At 37.7% G+C, this 20451-nt stretch overlaps 1 protein-coding gene across 1 annotated transcript in view; it reads left to right on the top strand.

Annotated features, from left to right (window-relative positions):
- Positions 1-20451, top strand: part of CACNB2 (calcium voltage-gated channel auxiliary subunit beta 2) — a 256177-nt gene that overhangs the window by 143559 nt on the left and 92167 nt on the right. The window contains exon 3 of the mRNA XM_026071941.1: positions 16893-17012. Within this exon, the coding sequence (XP_025927726.1) occupies positions 16893-17012 (120 nt within the window). The remainder of the gene's footprint in view (positions 1-16892; positions 17013-20451) is intronic.

Below are 20451 nucleotides of genomic sequence, written 5' to 3'. Positions count from 1 at the left end.
CGTAGAGCTAGCAAGCTAATTTGTTGTGCTTCTCTGATTTACGTAGCCACAATATATTGAATTAGCTTGAATTCTTCTGCACACCTGTATATATACATTTCCAGGCTTTGGGGAACTGTTTACAACTTACTCCCTGTTGTGCCACATATTCCTATTTACCTAAATGGCAGGAGACCTGAGAAGCTGGAGAAGTCTTGTGGTAAAAGATACTAATGTTGTGCATGCTTTAAGTTATCAATCTGTATAACTCACAGGGTGAAACCCTATACAGAAAGGTTGTGGCTGTATAGAAAAAGGTAGTTTGAATGTCTCCAGTCAAAAAAATGGGACATGTATATGCTATGTCTGAAAACAGTACAAGAAAACCTCAGATTTTGCAGGGGCTCCAATGTGGTGCCACTAACAGTGGAGTTATTTTAATGTCCGTTTCCCAGTTAAGTATCTGTGATACGCATTTTGCTTACTATGTTGCTCAGCCCGACGATGGTTATAAGTTAGCAGAAGGGGTATACATACAAGATGTTTTATGTAAAAAATGGGAATCGTGACTCGCCTGCAGCACATATGGAAAGCTAAAGTCAAAAAGGCATGTTCGCACTGTCTACTGGCAGTGCCCGCCTGCCTGCCTCGCATGGCAGACTGCCTGCTAAACGGCTCCGTCTCGGGGACGGCCGCTACTCTCCTCCAGCAGCAGTACGTGAGGTGGTGTCTGGTAGCCTGGAGAGCTTCTTGCTCTCTTGACCTTTCATCACTATCCCAGTTCTGACAGCTAAATTAAGCACTTCCAGCAGGAGACCTGAATATAGTGCAATGCTGTTTTGATAGGAATCTTCCAGGTGGGTGAACTAAAAGCCAAAAGTTCTGTTTCATATTATCTGTTCTCAAATTTTTCTGATAATGTCTTCCAGATGCGATTCCTTTTCTTTTTTTTTTTAATTTTCCGCTTGAGATTGTGTGTGTGTATGTGTGTGTGTTTGTGTGGGAATAGATTTTTGTTTTCCAGATGGTTACAATAAGTAGGTCTGATGAACCAGTTCTGAAACAGCTGATCTGGCTAAACCTATTATTTATTTTTATTCAATATTGGCTTTCAGGAAGCCTAGGGAAGAAAAATCCATCTACCTCTAACAAAACCATTGGTACCTGTCTTCATGAAGACTTGCCTTCTCCAGATTTTAAGCAAGCAACTGTGTTGACTAAGTGCAGTGCTGTTTGTTTACCTATACTAAATGCTACTTTCCAGATAACAACTTTAGCTGATGAATGAGTATAATGAAGTGCTGGGCATAGTTAGATCATCTTCCATAAGAGTCATTATTTCTTCTTTCAGCAAATGTTTTATTTGCATAGAAACAGGTAATAGTAACCATGATGAGCTTACTTATTATTTTATGCATCTCTGACCAGATTAATGTTTAAGATTTTTACAAGGAGAAAATTTAGGGAAACTTTGGGTGTTATGACTGCTATAATTATAGGACTATAGGAACCAGCAATTTTAAAAGCTTCTGAGAATTGAATGAATGAAAGCCCTGAGAAGTTCTCGGGTGCACATTTCTTTGTACGCTATCATTTATAACACAATGTGTATCTGCACATTTTAATATATTTAGCAATACATGAGTGGAGAGGCAAAGAATTTTTTGCTTTTTACAATGCTAGAATAGCATATTGTCTTTTATGATGTACAATATAGTTTTATTGTTCTGTTAACTGTTATAAACAAGTCAAATGGATTTAATAAACATTGCTTTTAAATACAGTTTCAAAGTTTTTTAGAGACAGTTTCTGTATTTTGCTGTAAATATCTTAGCAAATTTTCATATATTAAAAAGAAATTGCTTACATCGAAGTACTTGTTTATTGGAGCAAGCATATTAAGGTTGGTACAGAAATCCAAAAAGAGAGTGTTCCCTATCAGCTGAGCTCTTAAGTCTATGGACAGGTAGACCATTACAAAAAGAATAAGCAGAGGGAGCAACAGTAGGCCAGTTTTATAGAAGCAAGCCTAGTATATGCATAGTTAGTGATACAGTATTATATTATTAAAATATAATTTTATTGCAAAGCTATTCCTTTAAGGAACAACTTAATATTGATAGGAAAAAGGTCTTTGCATGTCTTTTATAAAGTATGTTTGCCCCAAAATAAACAAGAAACTTAATTACTTCCCATGAAGAAAAAAATGAATGTTTTTTCATGTGCAGAAATGGGCTTCACTGAAATTGCCTTTGTGCTTTATTCTTTCGGATATGTAAGCAGCTGAGCAGGCTAAATTCTGAGCTTAAATGTCATATAGCTTCTTAATTTATTATCTTAAGGTGTTAGATTACTATCAGAATTTACTTAACTTTTTCTGGTATAGGAGGTTAACAAGTACAATTCTATATGGAAGAAGTTGCAAAATTTCCATCCATGGAGATTTTCAAAACGCAACTGGACGAAGCCCTGAGCAACCTAATCTAGCTTTGAATTTGACCATGCTTTTAGCGGGAGGTGGGACTAGCTGACCTCCAGAGGTCCCTTCTGCCCTATAGTTTTCTATGATTCTGTTCAGAGAAAGCAGGCTATATAGAAATCTTACTGGAATAGAAATTGCCATGGTTTATATTTTAAATCGAAGCTCTTTCTTAGAAGTCTTCATCTTGTCCAGGAATTGCCAGTGATTTAGTTCCAGTTACTGCAGGATGCCCTGCAGAACTCTGAAATCTCAGGGCTGTAATTCACGGTGCCTTCATCTGCATTCCTTGCAAGCGTAGTGATAGGGMTATATAGTGAGAATTGAAGGATGGGGCAATAGATTGGTGCTCCAATATAGTCAATTTATCATATGTATCATATTGTGGTTTACCACATACATTTAAGAAAGTTGTGTTCTGTTTCTCTTAATTACACTGTGGTCTTTCTAAGATGGAATTGTTCGTATTGTTTGCTATAATTCTGTTATTTATTATGCAGACATCCTGGCAAGAGCATGGGTGACTTTCAGAGATGCTTAAGCAAAATCATAAGGCTCGTTGTACGAGTCTGTAGTACCATGTGTGAAATTTTGCTTTCACTGATTGATATTGCACTAGAACTTAACAGCAAGGAAGTTCTTTTTTTATATATATAATCACCACATGTACCTTTTTGCTAATACAAGCTAATAATTAAAATTGCTTTCCCTTTCTGATTATATGAATTTTTCCATGCACGCATGTCAGAATATGTTATTCTCCTCCCTTCCCCCCGCTAATGTGACTTTATAATGGAGAAGGAGTAATTCTGCTCAGCTGTATCTTGTTAGTAGAAAAGAATTACCTCATCAATGTGGATCCAGAGGTCTGATGGACTTTGCAGGGAAGAATATCTAGGGAACGGTCAGGAAGGGACTGTCCTTGGTGGACTGAGAGAGAAAATACAATCCAGCTGGTACTGTTTCCTTGAACCATTGTTGCCTTCTCAGCCCAGGACTAAGAAGATTTCTGAGATCTTTCTGTAATCGAATGCCTCCCAGTAATAATCATGCCTTTAAAAAACATACAAGTTGTACTGTTTCACTTAGGGCTATTTTAAATAAACCTGGACATCTGTGTTTTTAAGTGTGGTGGGAGAGATTAGTCCTGCAGTTACACACACAACACGTTTTGTGGATCAGCTTGCCTTGTGACAATTGACAGCACTGTCCCTTGCACTTCTCTGGTAGATTTTATAATGTGAATATAAAAAAATGTTTTTTAATTTAAATAAGATCTATTTTAGCATAATCAAACAGGAAACAAGAAGGGACTGCTATTGAGATGATAGATTATGATGATTTTGAAAATGAACATTGTAGATAGAATAATTATTACAAAAGAGAAGGAGTGATGGAAGGAAGTGCAAATCTAGAGAGTGAGGTTCTAGTTTCCTAAAGAAAAGTTTACAATGCTTTGTTACAGATGAAATGATTCAGCTTAATTTAAATCAATTAAAGATCATGTAAATATTTTTAAAAATGGAGCAACTTAAGCTACTAAATTCCTTTCTCCAGAACGGAGAGGTACTGGAATACTACTGAAAGTCAGTAGGAGTCAGACTTCTGAGAGCGTGAAAAGGCCTGTCTTGCGTTTACTCTTGTCTTCTGACTTAAACATTACCAAAGAAGCTGACACTGCATCTCTGGAAGATCTTCCATAGGTTTTGAATACAGAGCTACTTGAATTCTGATGTAGGAGCACACACAAAATCTTCATGTCTACTGAGTGGACAATTGGTGTGACCTGGGAAAGATGATGCATCTTGTTTTTTCTGTACCATTTTGCAGTTCCTCTCTGTCTCTGACAGTTTTGCAGGGCTTTTTCAGACCGAGCAGGGAGAAAATGAAGGGAGTCCTGAAGTCTCATAGCCTGAAAAACTATTGTTTTTAATTGTGGAATTAACTTTCTGCTTATTTTATTCTTCAATTTAGGAACCTGTTATCAACCAGATATTTATTGGTGCTAATGGAAAACTGCATACCTTTWTAAAAGCTATTATGTATTTTTTATACTGACAGACTGGGAAGTTCTGCTTAAAGTAACTGAAGTTAGAGTTGGAAGTGGTTGGATGTTATAAAAATGCAGCAGTATACTTTGTTAACAAATTGCAGATATTGGCTTACTAAGGCACCTTATAATACCAGGCCTGTAAGCACAAATGATATTGTGGTCATTTTACTGTCTGGCAATATTTTTATATATTTTTTCATTCTAGAAAATATATCCTTTTGCTTTTTTAGCAATTCAGATTTTGTGATCTTTGCTGTTAAATTGGAGAGGGGTGAGAATGAGTAAAAGTTCAGTAATGCTCCTTGGCCTGCCATCTATCTTGTACATTCTCGCAGTCTTTCTCTCATATTTCTTCTCTCTCATATTTCTTCCTGCTGCTGTGTTATGTGTAGGTGCTCCTTCTCTATGTGGCATGGATGATGCCAGTCATCCACCTACCTGCTTTCTACTGGGGTTCCATAGCAGTTGCTCCATGTTCCCTCTTTTCCTCTACATCTTCAGGAGTCTGGTCCAAATAATAATTTCACCTGTTATTTCTATGCTTATGCCTTCAGAAACTGTTGCAGTGTCCTGGACCTGCCATCTGCTGTTCAGACTGAAGGCTAAAACATGTACCTGACTGTCCAAAACAGTGCTCTTTCACTTTTCCCCAACTGTTTTGTTCAATTATCCTTGGAAATAATTGAAAAATTTTGCCTTTCATTCAGACCCCTTAAGTTTTTAACTGTATCTTTTCTGAAGCCTCCTACCTAGACTGTATATATACACATATATCTATATYATATATACCTCTGTCTATCTCACAGGAGGTTTGCTTATTGCACTGCTTGTGTTACATCTCCTGTTACTCCTTGCTACCCAGTGCAGTCTCCTTACATCAACCTCTGTTTTGCTTTAAAGATCATTTATTTTCTGGTTCAGCCTTTCAGCTATAGATCCTCTCTTTCTTTTTTTTCTCCCCTCTGATTCCTGTCTTCTCCACTGCAGAACTTCCCCCATCCACAAACTACTGCTTTTAAGATTTTTCACAGCCCATTCTGACTCCTACTTCTTTTCTCTTGCACAGTCTCACAAGAGAAAGTGACAGTGGAGGATGCTGCCAGCCTTTACCCTCCACTTGTTAAATCTTCAGACAGTTTCACACTTCCTCCTCTAACTTCTCCCATGAAACAAGATGTTCCCCACCAAGCAGCCCCATGACTCTTTCTCAGATCCTTCCTCTCTACTCCCATGATGCTTACAAAGACCTCTCTGAGGGTGGCGAGGCACCTGGGAAGACTGCTGCTTCTCGCACTGACAAAGTCGATGTGACTGTCGCCTCTTGTGCTCCGTTACCTTCTTTGGTCTCTTGGTGTTACAAGTTAGACCACAACTGGATTGCCTTGCTAGTTAGCGCAGTGGAACAGCAATCTCAGTGGCATCTTTGTAGTATGCCTGTCCCCTCTGCAGGAGTCCAGAGATGGCAGCAGCAATTGTACAGTGACAGGTTTGGGTGGCAATTCCTCAAGCAGAAATGGAGGTACTTGCTGGGAGGACAAGAGACAAAGAATGTAGATTTAAACAGGAGAGGTTCAGACTGGGTATAAGGAAAAGCTTTTTCAGCATGAGGACACTCAGGCCATGGCACAGTTGCCCAGAGAGTTGTGCAGTCTCTGTCCTTAAAGGTTTTCAAGGCCAGACTGGATCAAGCCCTGAGCAACCTGGTCTGACCTCACAGCTGACCGTGTTTGAGCAGGAGGTTGGACAAGAGACCTCCTGAGGCCCCGTCCAGCATGAATTATCCTCTGGTTCTGTGATTTTAAAATGTGATGTCGTAGTTCTGACATAGGAGAGAGCTCATGTAGATATTTCAGTTTTGAGCCATTCTTTTTGAACATTTTGGATTTGTCAGCAAATAGAACATATACTTTGTGGTGATATTCGGTATTGCAGCAATAGATAAAGAGCAGCCAGTGGTCCACATTTTGATGCTTCCTCTACAGGAGGAGATGTATAGAAGAGGGATGTTTTATGCTGTATTGTGTTCTCCTGATCCGGACCAAGTCTGTTCTGAATCAGAAGAAAGTCTTTCCTGATGTGTTTCTTTTATGCCTGAAAAACAGAAATTTTTTGCTTTTGTAAGCCTCAAATATTTTAAAATTCTGAGTTTACTTATTTTCCTGGAAAACAGCTGTTCTACTTCATTAAGCTTTGATCATTCCAGAATACTAAAAATATTCCAACATTGAATTAAGAAAGATCATGTGGTGCTGTCTTTTTAGTTTCCTTTAATTTTTCAATTACAATTCATTTATATTTTATTTTCCTTCAGGTTAGCATATAATCATCATCACCATCTTCAGTAGCTGTCACTTTTCTGTTTCCAGGTTGCCTAGAATATATACTCTGCTTTTTTAACCTCTTGTCTTTATTTAAATGTTCAGTTCTCAATGGTGCTAATACAAGTCCAGAGTACAACATCTGTTTTAGCTGTAATGAAAATACATTTAGATTTATATGTTACTAGAGATGATATATAATCAGATGTTTTCCTACAACCTTTCACTGACTTTTTTTGTAAACTACATTTGTATATACTTTTCATATATTCATAATTTTGTTTGCTTGCAGATGGACAACAGAGGCATAACAATGTAAGAACTGTAGCATACAGAGACTTCAGTCTCCCTCAGTAAAGAAGTTGGAGATACTCCTCTAAAAATGCAGCATTTAAGCAAAGGAATTATGAGTCAGAATTGCAAACTTTGTCTTGCCCTCATCTTCCACGCCTCCCTTTTTCAAAATGCAGTTGGCGAAGCCATATAAGCAGTTGCAGCTGTGAGGATTAAGAAGTGTTTGTTTTAGCTTCTTGTCCTTGGACTAATATAATACACCACACACTGTATGTCCTCACCCTTTCTACCTGTGTGAATATGCTAGGTTAGATATGTTTTAGAGTCAAATCTAAAACAGCCAATTGATGTGAACAGTTGATATCTTGCAGTCTATACATTAACTTGGTATATTTTGGTTTTAGAACAAAAATTGTGAAGATATGAAATGCTGGAGAGCGAGAGAGAGAGAGAGAGAGAGAGAGAGAATGTTCTAAGATTATTATTTTTTATATGTAGTAGACAGGAGGGAAAAAACAGCTGCCAGGGAGACATACATTGATGCAAATGTATTGGGCATTGCTGTATTTTTGAAATCAGATGATTAGAAATTGTCAGAAATCCTTCCATATGTAAATGATGTAAGGAACCTCATCCTCTTAGGAAAATTGCAAGAGGTTTGCTTTGGTTTATGCTGGGCAAAGATGGTAGGTAATGGGTATAAAGCAATTGTCCTGCTCTGTATCGAGCAGTGTACATGAAGATGAAGGCTGGAACAAAAAACTAACACCTGCAACCACAAAGATTCATGTGGTTTATGACATACTTGGAAACTGAATGTACATTAAGACCACTGATGATGATATGTGTATTTTATGTAGCGTTTTTGTCCTGAAGTAAATGGTACTATGCAGTGTGAAAACCGGCCACTTAGTATTCCTGGCAGTAACTAATAGAGAGCAAGACTGCAGACACTTAAGGGACAATCCCACCTGCTAGAGATACCTCTGCTGAATCACAACAGAACCACTGTTTTACAAGCTTGAGCTTTCAGTGAGCCTGGATTAGTGACCACTTAATGAAATAATTTCCTTAGCCTTCAATGTGTGGCAATTTAACAAAGATACTAATAAGAAAAATTCTTTTGATATAAACAGTGAGCAAATTGCAGTGTCTTATTTCATGACAGTCATTGATTACTATTCACAAAAGATCATGATTAGAAAGTCAAGATTTCAGAGGTACAGGATGAGATAGAAAATAAACTTATCAGAGATTCAAAAATATTGTTTCGGACAACTAGTCTGTCAGCAATTTCTTCAGAGTGCAAGCTTGCCAAGCTAACTCATGAAGATATATGGAAACAAGATAATTAACCAGGTGAATAATATATTTACAATATAGCAATGAAAGGCAGCAAACAAGAAGGCATGTATAAAGTGTTACATTCAAAGTAGTAGAGTATGGAAGATTTCAGTGAATATACTTAACCTCAACATTTTTAGCAAGTAAAAAAAGCCCTTCTATTTAATATCTGGAGTAGATGACATGTTTAATTGTTAAATCAAGTACGGATTGTACATATAACTTGATAAAATGGAAATCAAATAATTTTCTTTTTTTTTTCTTCAAAATTCCCTATTGCTAACAGCATTTCATGCTAAATTCTCAAAGGAGTTATTTTTAAGTATGCAGAAAATCTTAATGACTTGAACCAACATCCCAGATAAAAATATACTGAGGATCTGGAACACAGAATCTAAATTGGCACTTTTAACTGAGCTGAGACAAATTGAGATGATGGTTGCCATGCTTTTCTTTAGAGTCTGTCCTTTTCTAGTTGTCTTTCTGTTTCTTCTTTGTCTTCTCAGGTGTGTTTTCCTTATTTCTTCTTTTCCATTTGGATCCCTTGGAATTTTATGACTGGCCCACTCTTTTCCTTTTTTTCTTTATGCTCTTTCTTGTATATCAACTCATATAATTTTATATATAAAATCCTTTTTTTCTGAGTTGTCTCTCTCCAACTTAAAGTTCTTCCTTTGTGATATCTCCTCAGCCATGTCAAGCTGTTGTATGAATAGAATCAAAACTGATATTTTTCTTTTTTTCCTGAAAACCTCCCATTTTTTTACCTGTTTCTGTCTTAGTAAACAACAACAAAATTCACTCTGTTGTTACTAATAATCTTGCCTCATCTTTTCCTAAGGGCTTAGATGTGTGATCAGGTTACCATGACTTTAAAATGTTATCATGAATCAACCAGCGTTAATATCTGTGTGTGAGCTGACAGTCTGAGACAAAAGTGAGATGATTCAAGTTCATGTAGTTTGCAATAGTATCTTTGGTGTGTTTTTCTTGTTTTGATACCCATCTCTGAGTTGTTCCACTGGCAACATCTAAACTCTGTCATTGCTCTGACTTTTCTGTACAGTTGAAAATCATCAGTAATTTAATCCCATCCTCTTCATGCAGTTGATTGCCTCAGTGAAAAATCAAATCCTTTTTCACAATCYACCTTTTCTAGAAAATGATACAATTCTTGATTATATGATATACTGTTGATAAAGCATATTTTGATAAACTGGGAGACCTCTTTTCATCTTATGTTCCTATTGCCCTCTTCCTAAAAAGCACTTCTAAACTTTCTCTTGTCTCATAAGTGGGAGAATCTCTCAGTCAGAATATACAGAGCTACCAGATTATCCTCCTTCAGAGGCTTTCACAGAACTAATCTCTGCCTTAATACATATAGAAAGCTTACTTAAACAACAACCCACAATGGTTATGCAAGCGATGAGTCACAATGCTGTTACTGAATGGTTAAAAATGCTTTATTTTCCATTGCATTTGCTACCTTGATCCCTTCCTTACTCCATTTTTTCTGCTTGTTTTCTCATCCTTTGGACTGCAGGCTCTTTTAAGCAGGGTTCGTCTTTCAGTTTGTGATTTTTACGATGCTTAGTACAATAGGGCCTGAAATAGTTCTCTCTCTTGGGTGGTTTTAGCAATAAATGGTAAACCGTAATACACTAGAGCATCCCACAGATTTGGGGAAAGTCGAGCTGTAATTCTGAAGGATTTGTATGTTTGTTTGTTTACCAGCTATTCTGAACTCTGCAACTGCATTTTTGGAAACAATTTGCATATTGCCGAAAGAATTTTTATGAAGAGTAACCACAAAAGCCAATCGCTCCTCTAAAAATACAAACTCATATTACTTTTTCTTAACAACAGCACATAAGCAAACACCTAGGCTAATATCATCAAAATGTGAGCACAGATGTGATTTTTTCTTTTTCCTGATGGAATACCTGGTGCAGCTGTTTACCTGGTTCATGAAAGCCAAAATCTAGGCTTCTGCCAACCTAAAGGCTATTTTAAAAAACTCTCCTTTCATCCAGCTGTCGATTGGATTAACATCTTAGAAAGCTGTTAATGTCCAGCTGGGTGCTGCGATCAAGCTTGCCAAAGTCATGTTAAGGGTAGAGAGGAGACTGGTTTCCTGTATAATCTCCTTTTTAATCACATTCCCACCCTAAAGCTCCCAGCTGTTCTAAAATTTCACTCCTCCTGTTACTGGAATGTCCCTTGTGGATGTAGCTGCTAAGGCAATGCCCAGTTAGCTCAACAACAAAAAGGTACCAATCGATGTTATTTTGTTTTTTAAAGCAAACATAGCAAAGGGCTTCAGTGCCTATGGTAGGAGTTGATAGCATTCCTTATATAGTAATTGGGGGAGAGCACAGTTTTATTGCACTCAAGTGTAAATGCGTGTAGTGGGCAAATGGCCAAGCTCTACAAGGGCTGTGCTAAGGAGCGGGAGGCCATTGTGACTAGACTTAGTGGTTACCAGGCTGTGGAGCGTCCATGGCCCTTACCCAAGGAGCCAACAACTCCTGAGTAATATCCCCCTTAATGAATATGTTGTCTCTCTCCTTTTTTCTTTGTTAAATTATATTTCTTTGGTTCATGCCATGCATGCCAAACAGTGTTACTGAAATAAATGACTAATCAGAATTAGTTTGGTATTTTGGTAAAAATACTACCTCCATATAATTCATGTTGACATCAATATAACATTGTACAGCATTCTCAGAACAGTGTTTTGTGCGTTTTTTACCATCATTCAAGACAGTGACATTACTCAATACTCTAGAGAATACTTCATAGATAAGACGATTTCACATTCATTGACTGTGGTCACTTTGCCAAACTGAGGTACCTATTGATGATTTATTCTTGGGAGTGCTTCTGACTTCCATATAATCAAGTAGTGTGCAGCTACTTTACTTTTAAAAAGAAATAATTGTATGGCCCATAGATTTCAGGTTGGTAAGTTTATGATGATGGAAAAGGGCAATCTGTATTCCTTGTTGGCATATTATAAGTAAAATATGCCAATCTCAGAATTTTCGCTTCATGCTGAAATTTAACACTTCACATTTTGCTTTTGGTCTGAATCAGTTTTAAGAATTTTAAGTGAAATGAAAACTTTAGGGAAATGACTTTTCAATATTTTTTTCCTATTTTCTTATGCCTTGGCACTCCGGAAGTAGTAGTACATAGTAAAGTAACAGGTGGACCTAATATACAATACCAAATCATACTCTAGCAGGACATGTTATGTCACTCCGGCAATTTCAATAAGATTAGAAATCTAGCATTTAGCAATATGCATGTATTAATTCTGGATATTGAAATGAATTGTTCTTACTAGCACAGTGAGGCCTTAGCTTTTCATATTCAAAATATAAGGCAGATGAGGACATAAATATATTTATCCTTTTGGATTTAAAATTCTCGTCAGCATTAAATGAATGAAGAGATGATAGATATATCAAGGAAAAAAATCACAGTATTGTACATAAAGAGTTTGAATATGTGTGTATTCACATGTACTTCTTTATTCCCTGTAAAATGTTGTCGTATGTTTGCTTACAGCTTCATGTCTTCATTTAATAAATGATAATGTAAAAGTCCCTAGTTGAAGGAACTTGTTCGATCTTTCTAAATAGAGAATTATTTGAGAATCTTTTGGGGAGTTAGGAAGGTTAGTTGTCGTAATGGTATCCAATTCATAAATGGGATTACCAAATTAAAGAGAAACACTTGGTAATCAGAAAATCGCTTTTATTTTTCTGAAGAGKGTATAATATAAAGTCTGTGACTGAATTTGCAAGTGTAATGATAGCTTTATTAACTCAGAGAAAGAATTTAGTAGGAAAGTGAGGGACTAAACCCATCAAGTGATTTACACTATGAAAGCGAAAACACTTGGCAGACAAAATCTGTACTTCAGGCTCCAACTTTACTGACCAGAGTCTGGGAAAAGAAGACCTTATGTGCTCAGACATTTTGCATAGGTGCAGCAAGTGTCAGAAAACTAACAAAAAAAATGAGAGATACCTAGAGGCACCACCTAGTTTGACTAAGGAGTTTCTACCTCTGAGTAAAGGAAAGTAACAAAAAAAAATGTTTACAAAGCAGGGTTTTTTTTCCTTGAATGACCCAGTATTTAAAAGATGATACACTTCTAATATTACAGAAGATGGCAGGACTGTATGGTCTTGAAGAAAAAGAGGAAGCTCAAATATGATCATGTATGACCACAAACAGTGTGAAAAGCATGGCTTCATATTATAAAATGACTGCATATAATCTAATATAATTAGTTATATGACAGCTGGTAAATAGTTGTCAAGCATGTCATTAAAACAGTAAATGATGTTTCAGAATACCTGGTTTGGTAAACTTACCAAGTTAGGAGAAAAGGAAAAGGAAAAAAAAAAAAAAGAGATGGGGTAATTATGAAAATGAACTGTCTCCCTATTATCAGGTGGCTTCCCATAAAAGATGAGGGAATGAAGGGGCTGTAGGAGAATCTATCACTGCAGCTCTTCCGTGTGCCAGTAGAATGGGATGAAGAGCTGCTGAAATTCAGTCTGAATGGCTGAATTTCAGAAGCAGTTGGGAAAAGATTCGTACTGGAGTAACCCTTAAAACTAGTGTAACCCCTGGAGATAATCTGGTCTCCTCATCTGTTGTGAATGGACAATATACATTCACTTGGCCTTGTCTCATGATTTTCCTTGAATATTCAAGGTACTTCCAAGATAGCTCACTGTAGTTTTGTCTAAGTTTGAAAACTAATTTTACTGATTTTTTTGTATTTTAAAGAGATTTAAAAATTCTTAGCTCATATAAAATGAATCAGTAGTTTATAAAATAAACTTATTGATTGTAATTGTATGCTCCCTCTTACTGGATTGCCCTGATTTCAGGCTTTGCATTTTTTTTTTCATATTCAAGGAGTGAAGAAGCTCCCAGCTTCTGCTTTCCACAGAAAACCTACATGGCTGTGTCTGTCCCACTGGAAAATAAATGCGGTGTTGAGTTTGATTCATGTGATTTGTCAATATAATTAAAATAAATTGAATCATTATGATTTTTTGGATGTATTTTGGGGCTTTGGCCAGCACAAGATATGACCAGCACAGCAAATGATCTCTGTGGCCCAAAAGATGAAATTCTAGTTTTAGCAATTCCAGCTTGATGAGAAAGGTACCTGCTTCGTGATGGGAGACAAGAATCCCATTTCTGAGCTTTGTGACTTTCTTTACAGGTAGATGACCGGTTAGGCAGCGTTCCTTCTGGACGGCAGAACGAACGATAGTAAAAGTGATGCCATGCCACTTCATCAGTGGAAAATAAGATGTATTCACAGTGGAACTGCTGCAGAACATTAACACCCACACTGTCAGTCATGTGATTGCAGTGTCAGGCTTAATGGCTTGTTCATTTGTTTTATTTTATTTAAAGATAATATTGCTTAGGGCTTTTTTATGACACCATGCTTGGATCTGCGTCAGAGAGGCACGCTGGAACCATGGGGTGGGGGAAGGCTTTGGACATGGTCCTTTCTGCAGGGGTTGGATGTTGTGGGACCCCTGTGTTTCCCAGGGGCTGGGGCTTTAGTAGGAGGGTTTCTTCCTGGTCTCAGCTTTGGTTAACGCAGTGATAAAAATGTTGCTGTTGAGCATTGGCGGCTGTTGTCTTAACCAGAATAGCTTTTAAGCTTCTGCAGAGATCAAAGGAGTACAGAAGTCCTGAGACTGACACTAAACTTCAGGCGACTTCTTGCTTCTCATCTTTTGCCAGTGTTTCCATCAGTGGTGCTATATCAGAAGGTGCGGCAAAGGGAAATTTTAAAGTCAAATATGAAAGACCCTTAAGAGTTTACAGTGACTCAGGTTATTTTTCAAAATATTCGAGGAAGGTTTTTGTATGTTTTACTGATACTTTTCTGCTCCTTTTGTTTTAATTCAGGAGGCATTTTTGTTTTAGAAGATCCATGTAACATAGTAGATGTATTTGTGCTCCTGCTAGACAAAATATCCCTTAGAGAATAATTTCCTTGATGTCAGTTCAAAGACAGTATATTAAAATTTGAAACTGCTGCTATTATGGGCTTCAGGAAAAAATATTTTGAAAGTTAAAATTTACTTTTATTTTACACTGTCAGTTTAGTGACAACTATTGTTTGCCTTAGTAGTGGCTAAATGCAGGCTGTTCCATTAGCTGTGATGGGGTAATTTTGTAATTATACAGACATAAACAATGGCAGAATTTGGTCCTTCACAACCAGAGAGCTCTAACTTCCTAGGAAATGTTGACATACTGCTTCACATGGATGACCACTGTTCTCAGCTGTAATCTCTGTTATCGTCTGTTTTTCATGTTAACTGTGAATTTATATCAAAGGCAGGCACTTCAGTCAGCTGCAATGAGGGTTTTTTAACTAGAATTTTGTGTATCTGTCAGTGAATTGTGAATGTCTTAGTTAATCATGCCTTAATATGTTATTCCCATGTCAGTTTATGAAATTACATAGATTGTAACTGAGTAAAAGGCAGAATATACAAATTCAGTGTTTTGTTTTGCTTTTACCATTTTAGGGTCTAATATTTATGTATGATGTGGTATGTTGCAGGTATTCTTTACTTCTGTCATCTGCTTATGTCAGAAAAATAGAAACAGTAATTAGGGGGTTAAACTCTTACTCAACAGGCATATTTTTGGATTTACGTTTTTGTGGCAGAGCTCAGATTCTAGCTCAGTCCCTTACAGCTAAGGGAAGCTCTGTGTGACAGAACTTGAGCGTCGGAGAGACATGTGGCTTGTAACAGACATATATGACAAAAATGAGACACTGTACCAGCTATTCCAGTTTTGCAGGGTGCTTGTGTTTTCCAGCTGTTTACCCTTGAGATATAAAATGGCAATTTGGCATAGGCTAACAACACAGTGTGATGTGAGCATCTGCGTAAAAGGCTGCACATATGGAGCATGCCCAGTGATATGAAAAGCCGGTTACCCCACCCCCATCCAATCTAGGAAGAGATGAAATGAACTTTGCACTTGCAAATGTCACTGAATATATTTTGCACAGGATTTTAAAAGGTTCTCTTATAAGCACTATTTTTAACAGCCAAGCCCGCCCCCCAAAACAAAACGGAAAAAGCCCTAGGTATTTTTTGTCATCGATCTCAGTTTGTTATCAGTTGAAGCATCTCTCACAACATTTACCTGAAGTCTGGCTTATTTTACCTTTTTATTATTCAAGTTGAGTTTTTTTGGTTCTGGTGTGTGCTTTTTTTTTTTTTTTTGGTCTTTTTACTGGCATGAGAACATTTGAGAATTTAATTGCACTAGAACACTTGGAAACAGTGAGGCTGAAAGCTTGAAAGGCAGAAGGAAGAGAAGGAAGGCTCTCGCAGCAGAGCATGGATAGGAAAGGAGCAGTGATTCTGCGGTGCTCAGTGTGCACATGTTTTATGAGATCAGTGCCGGGCGCTGCAGCTGCAGACAATAACTGAGCTGTCTGGCTAATGAAGGCCACCTGGATCAGGCTTCTGAAAAGAGCCAAAGGAGGACGTCTGAAGAATTCTGATATCTGTGTAAGCCCTGTTTTCATTATTGGCATATGTTATATATGTTACTGAGAGAGAGGAAAATACAGTAAGGAGAGGACAGTTGTTTTCATTCTGATTGAATTAGCAGAGGTCTGTTTTGTATGCAGGGAGATGCAGAGAGAAATCAGAGCCGTCATTATTTATAGAGCTGTTCTGGCATTGTGACTAGTTCCATTGTGGCGATATGCGGACGTGTGTTGAGTCCAGACAGATTTTATTAGTTGGAAGTTGATTTGTGGTCATTTACATGTTTTGCTGAGGGGCAGAGATGGATACGAGCCATTTTCAGTTCTGATGGGGAAAGTGTGTCAGGTAAAGAGGTTGCCCTAAAATAAAAATGGATAGCACAGGTTAAAGCTCTCAGCAGTAATATTGTGTAAGGGTAATTATTGATAACAAACTTCCATTTTTATAATAAAATCTGTTTCCTCCCTAATACTGTCATTGTTTAGAGTTTTAATTTTTATGGAGCCATCCTTGAAGCTGCTGTGTGTCCTTCAGCCCTGCACTGCACCACTGCTGTAACTCTACAGAGTAACTGGCTCTGCTTGCTAAAAAGCATACAAATAGGAACATGGGAATAGTGCAGGAAATAAAACACTGGGTAAGACACCTGCACTTCTGGAAAGTCTCCATAGAAAAACATCTACTTTTTTTAGCCATTTAATTTTTCTAAGTGATTTTCTCTTTTGTGCAATTATTCTCTCTTCAGGGATGCAGAAGTAAGACAAAAGGCAAGGTGCATAAACACTTCTACTTTTTTCTTTTTTTTGAACACTAAAACAACTTGTGATATTATCTTTCCTTTTCTTGTTCAGGGTTCGGCGGACTCCTACACCAGCCGTCCATCCGATTCAGATGTATCTCTGGAAGAAGACAGGGAAGCAGTGCGGAGAGAGGCAGAGCGACAGGCCCAGGCACAGCTGGAAAAAGCAAAGGTAAGGTGTTTTTTCACATCAGAGATTCATAAAATGTTTTGTTTTGAAGGATTGCCATCTTATCTGTTACCGATACAAATGATTTTTAATGTGTTAGCATGTTGCATAAGACCTCTTATAAAGATGTTTCAGACAACAGTAGAAATGATATTTTTCAGAAAAAAATCAGTTAAAATCAGAATTTTCTGTTAAAAGTACTAGCTTGGCTTGCATGTTTCAGAATAAGCTTATTTAAATGTACAGGGTTTTTGATGTATTGAATAAACCCATATATTTGCAGTATATAGGGTCAAAGCTTCGAGTTCTTATTGAATATGTTAGTGGAAGTTTGCCTAAGCATGATTTTGGATGCCTGTGACACTTATAACTTACACTTTTAGAAACTAGTTCTCCAAGATCCTATATATCTCCCTTCAGTGAAGGATTGGTCCCTACAAGTCATATATATGTAAATACAGAGTGTCTGTTGCAAAGATCCATTTTTCTCCTGAAGACTTCACTGGCTTTCTTCACAGTTTGAATGTTAAACTGTGAGTAGTGTGGTCAAGGACTTGTTAAGATTTCTCCTTCTTGCTCCATACTCCTTGCAGAGAGTGATGGATTAATATGGACATGCTAAATGAGCTTCAGATCCTGGCTGGGTGTTTATATTTTTTCCATGAGATGCATATAGGACTGTGAGGTTTTTAGCAGTAATACAGCCGAAGTGTTGCATGTTTTTCTTTAAGTACACTTGCACCTGTAAAAAAACATGATTATCTTAAAATTTTTCATTCATTTATCACTTCATTCCAGTTTTTATTTCTGTGTGCTGTCTGCCAGATCTTTGTGTGGCACTGTTTTGTAAGGTCTGTTTTTCAGTTTCATTTTTTTACATTTCARTATTTAAATACACTATTGAGGAGTCTCCTCAGACCTCCCTTTTTTCTCCTTCCTGTGATGTCCGTGTTCCTCACTTTCTCTCCGATTCCCCTCCTCCATTTTGGCTTGTTTTTTTTCCCCCCTATCTCTGGTCCATCTCACATTCTGTTTCTTTTTCCGCTGCCAGCTTTGCTTCTGCCCATTTACGCCACCTGCGTTACAAGGATTTCTCGTAAATTCAGGAGTTCAGATTATTGAGATATTAACCTGATTATGGGGAAAGGGCCAGCACCATAAATAATACAGTAGTATAATGCACAAGCAGCCAGTTTCTTCAGGCTAGAATGCTTAAACAGGGAAGCCAAAGATGTTTCGTGGAAAATGTAATAGTTAACAGATATTTTAATACGAGCTCCTAAAGCGGGGTTTTTAATGAGCTGCTGGAACTTGCCAGGCACAGGAGATGCTGAACATCTCTTCGAAGTCTAGACCTGCTGCCTTGGGATCAGTATAGCCGACACGCCGCAGCAGCAGACCATTTCTTCCCCTCCACCTTGTATCCGAGAGTTGTTGCTGATCGTAATCGGGAGTTTCAGTTTTATCAGGGTTGCTTTTTATTAGTTTAAGATTTCTCTGCTCTTAGGAGAGAGGATATCAAGACTGCTCTGAAACTCAGAGTGTTGAATTTTATCAGTAGAATAAGTGGTCTTTTAAAGAAGAGTTGAAGTAATAATATCTTTCAGACTAATAAGGCTTAACTGCTGAACTGATGCATCTCTTAGTGATGAATAAATCTATGCGAGTGTTGCTATGGGAATTTGGCTTACTGATGCTGGCTTGAATGCATGGACAACCCTTATGTAATATTCATGACCTCTAGCACAGCTGCCATTGTAGTTTATAGAGGATTGCTAGCAGACTCCGACTTTTAAAAACTGTATTTCTATACATCAAAGCAGTGTTCTCACTCCAGCTGGCATCAGATACAGTTTCTAGGTCTGACACTGTCTGAGACTGTAAGACAACTTGTGAACAGTCAAAGTAGTAAAAACATTGCCAAAATCAACCTGTTATAACAATGGGTAATTTCAGTCGTATGGGAAACACAAAATAAATTATTTAAATCACTTGGGCTTGAACACAGATTAAAGCTGAAACTACATAAGCAGGTTTGTTTCTTGAGCCAAAGGGGTTAAAACCGCTCCAGGTTGTAACATATAGAGATCATTTTACACAGTGGCTAATATTTAAATTAATGGTGTTAATTAAAACATTATACACATTTGTTGCTTGCATTTTAAATAGGTAGTTTAAGAGACATAAATTAAATGTAACTCAGCATATCTGAAATATTATGAGGTATATTTTCCGGTCTTCGTTTGTGATTCAGTTCTTCACCTCCCTGAAACACAATAAAACTGATGAAACAGTAAGTTCTGTGGGTGCTGTCTGGCTGGTGCCTGGGCTGCGAGGGGCTGCCTGCGAGCGACCGGTTGCATTGCCTGCCCCCCACGGCCACCTCGCCTGCGCCTGGGAGCTGTCAGCCAGAGTTGGCTGACACAGCTGCTTTAACTTTTTGCCTTTTAACATTGTGAGTGGAAATGTTGATCCTAAATAAAGTCATTATAATTCTATTTGTCACAGGAATTAGCAAAGGATGACATGTATGAATAATGCAGAGGTTGAGGGGAAAATGATAGTGAATTAAGAGTACATGGAAAAAAAAAAAAAACTGTTGAACTGTGTCATGCACTTAATGAAAACAGTTTAATGACATCCATTTTCCTTCCTTAAAGTTAGGGAAAACACCTTAAATTGTACCAAAAAATATATTAATAAAGCACACAATGGCTAATGGTTAGAAGGTTTGGATTTTAAGATGGATCTGTATGGATTTTATGTGTCCATATACCATGAAGCCAGAATAGGAATGTCTGATACCATGCGGTATCAGATTAAATAAATCATGATAAAGTATTAGTCCTTGCCACTCTTTGGGAAAAGCCTTAGGTAGATTTTGCTGACTCACTGAGGCATGTGACTCTCCACCGACTTGCTGTAAGGATGGCGGGGCCGCGGGAGCAAAACCCGAGTTGTCCACAGCCAGAAACCGGGAGGTGGCGGTTCAGGGTGCCTGCAGGCAAGCCGCGAGTCCCGGGGGAAATGGCTCCTCTGGTGAAGCTGTTACGCTTGAAGCTGAGGTAAAATGTTCTGGTCTAGAACAGATGAACAATGCAGATGGGGGGGGAAAAAAAAAACAAAACCCCAAAACATACACTTTAAGCCCATCAAGGCAAAACCCTGCTGGGAATGCTCACGTGGCTGTCTCTAGGTGAAAGAGGACCTGCATGGTGCTGTGTAAGGAACCTGCAGAACCCTCAGCTCTAAGCGATTCTGCGGATCTCTTTTTTGGAATTAACTTTGTATTTCCATAAAAGATATGAAGCTCACGCATTCAGAAGCCAAAAGTAAATAGGCTAATGACCTTTACTTTTTATTGCTGTTAGTGTTCATATTTTAAAATCTGTCATTTCTACAGAAAAACATTTTAGTTTTGAGGGATGAGCTTTCAAAATGA

Source organism: Apteryx rowi, unplaced genomic scaffold (assembly GCF_003343035.1).
Source record: "Apteryx rowi isolate R43461 unplaced genomic scaffold, aptRow1 scaffold_333, whole genome shotgun sequence".
Classification (NCBI taxonomy): Eukaryota; Metazoa; Chordata; class Aves; order Apterygiformes; family Apterygidae; genus Apteryx; species Apteryx rowi.
The sequence above is the reverse complement of the archived record's forward strand: the minus strand, read 5'-3'. Positions and strand labels throughout refer to the sequence as shown.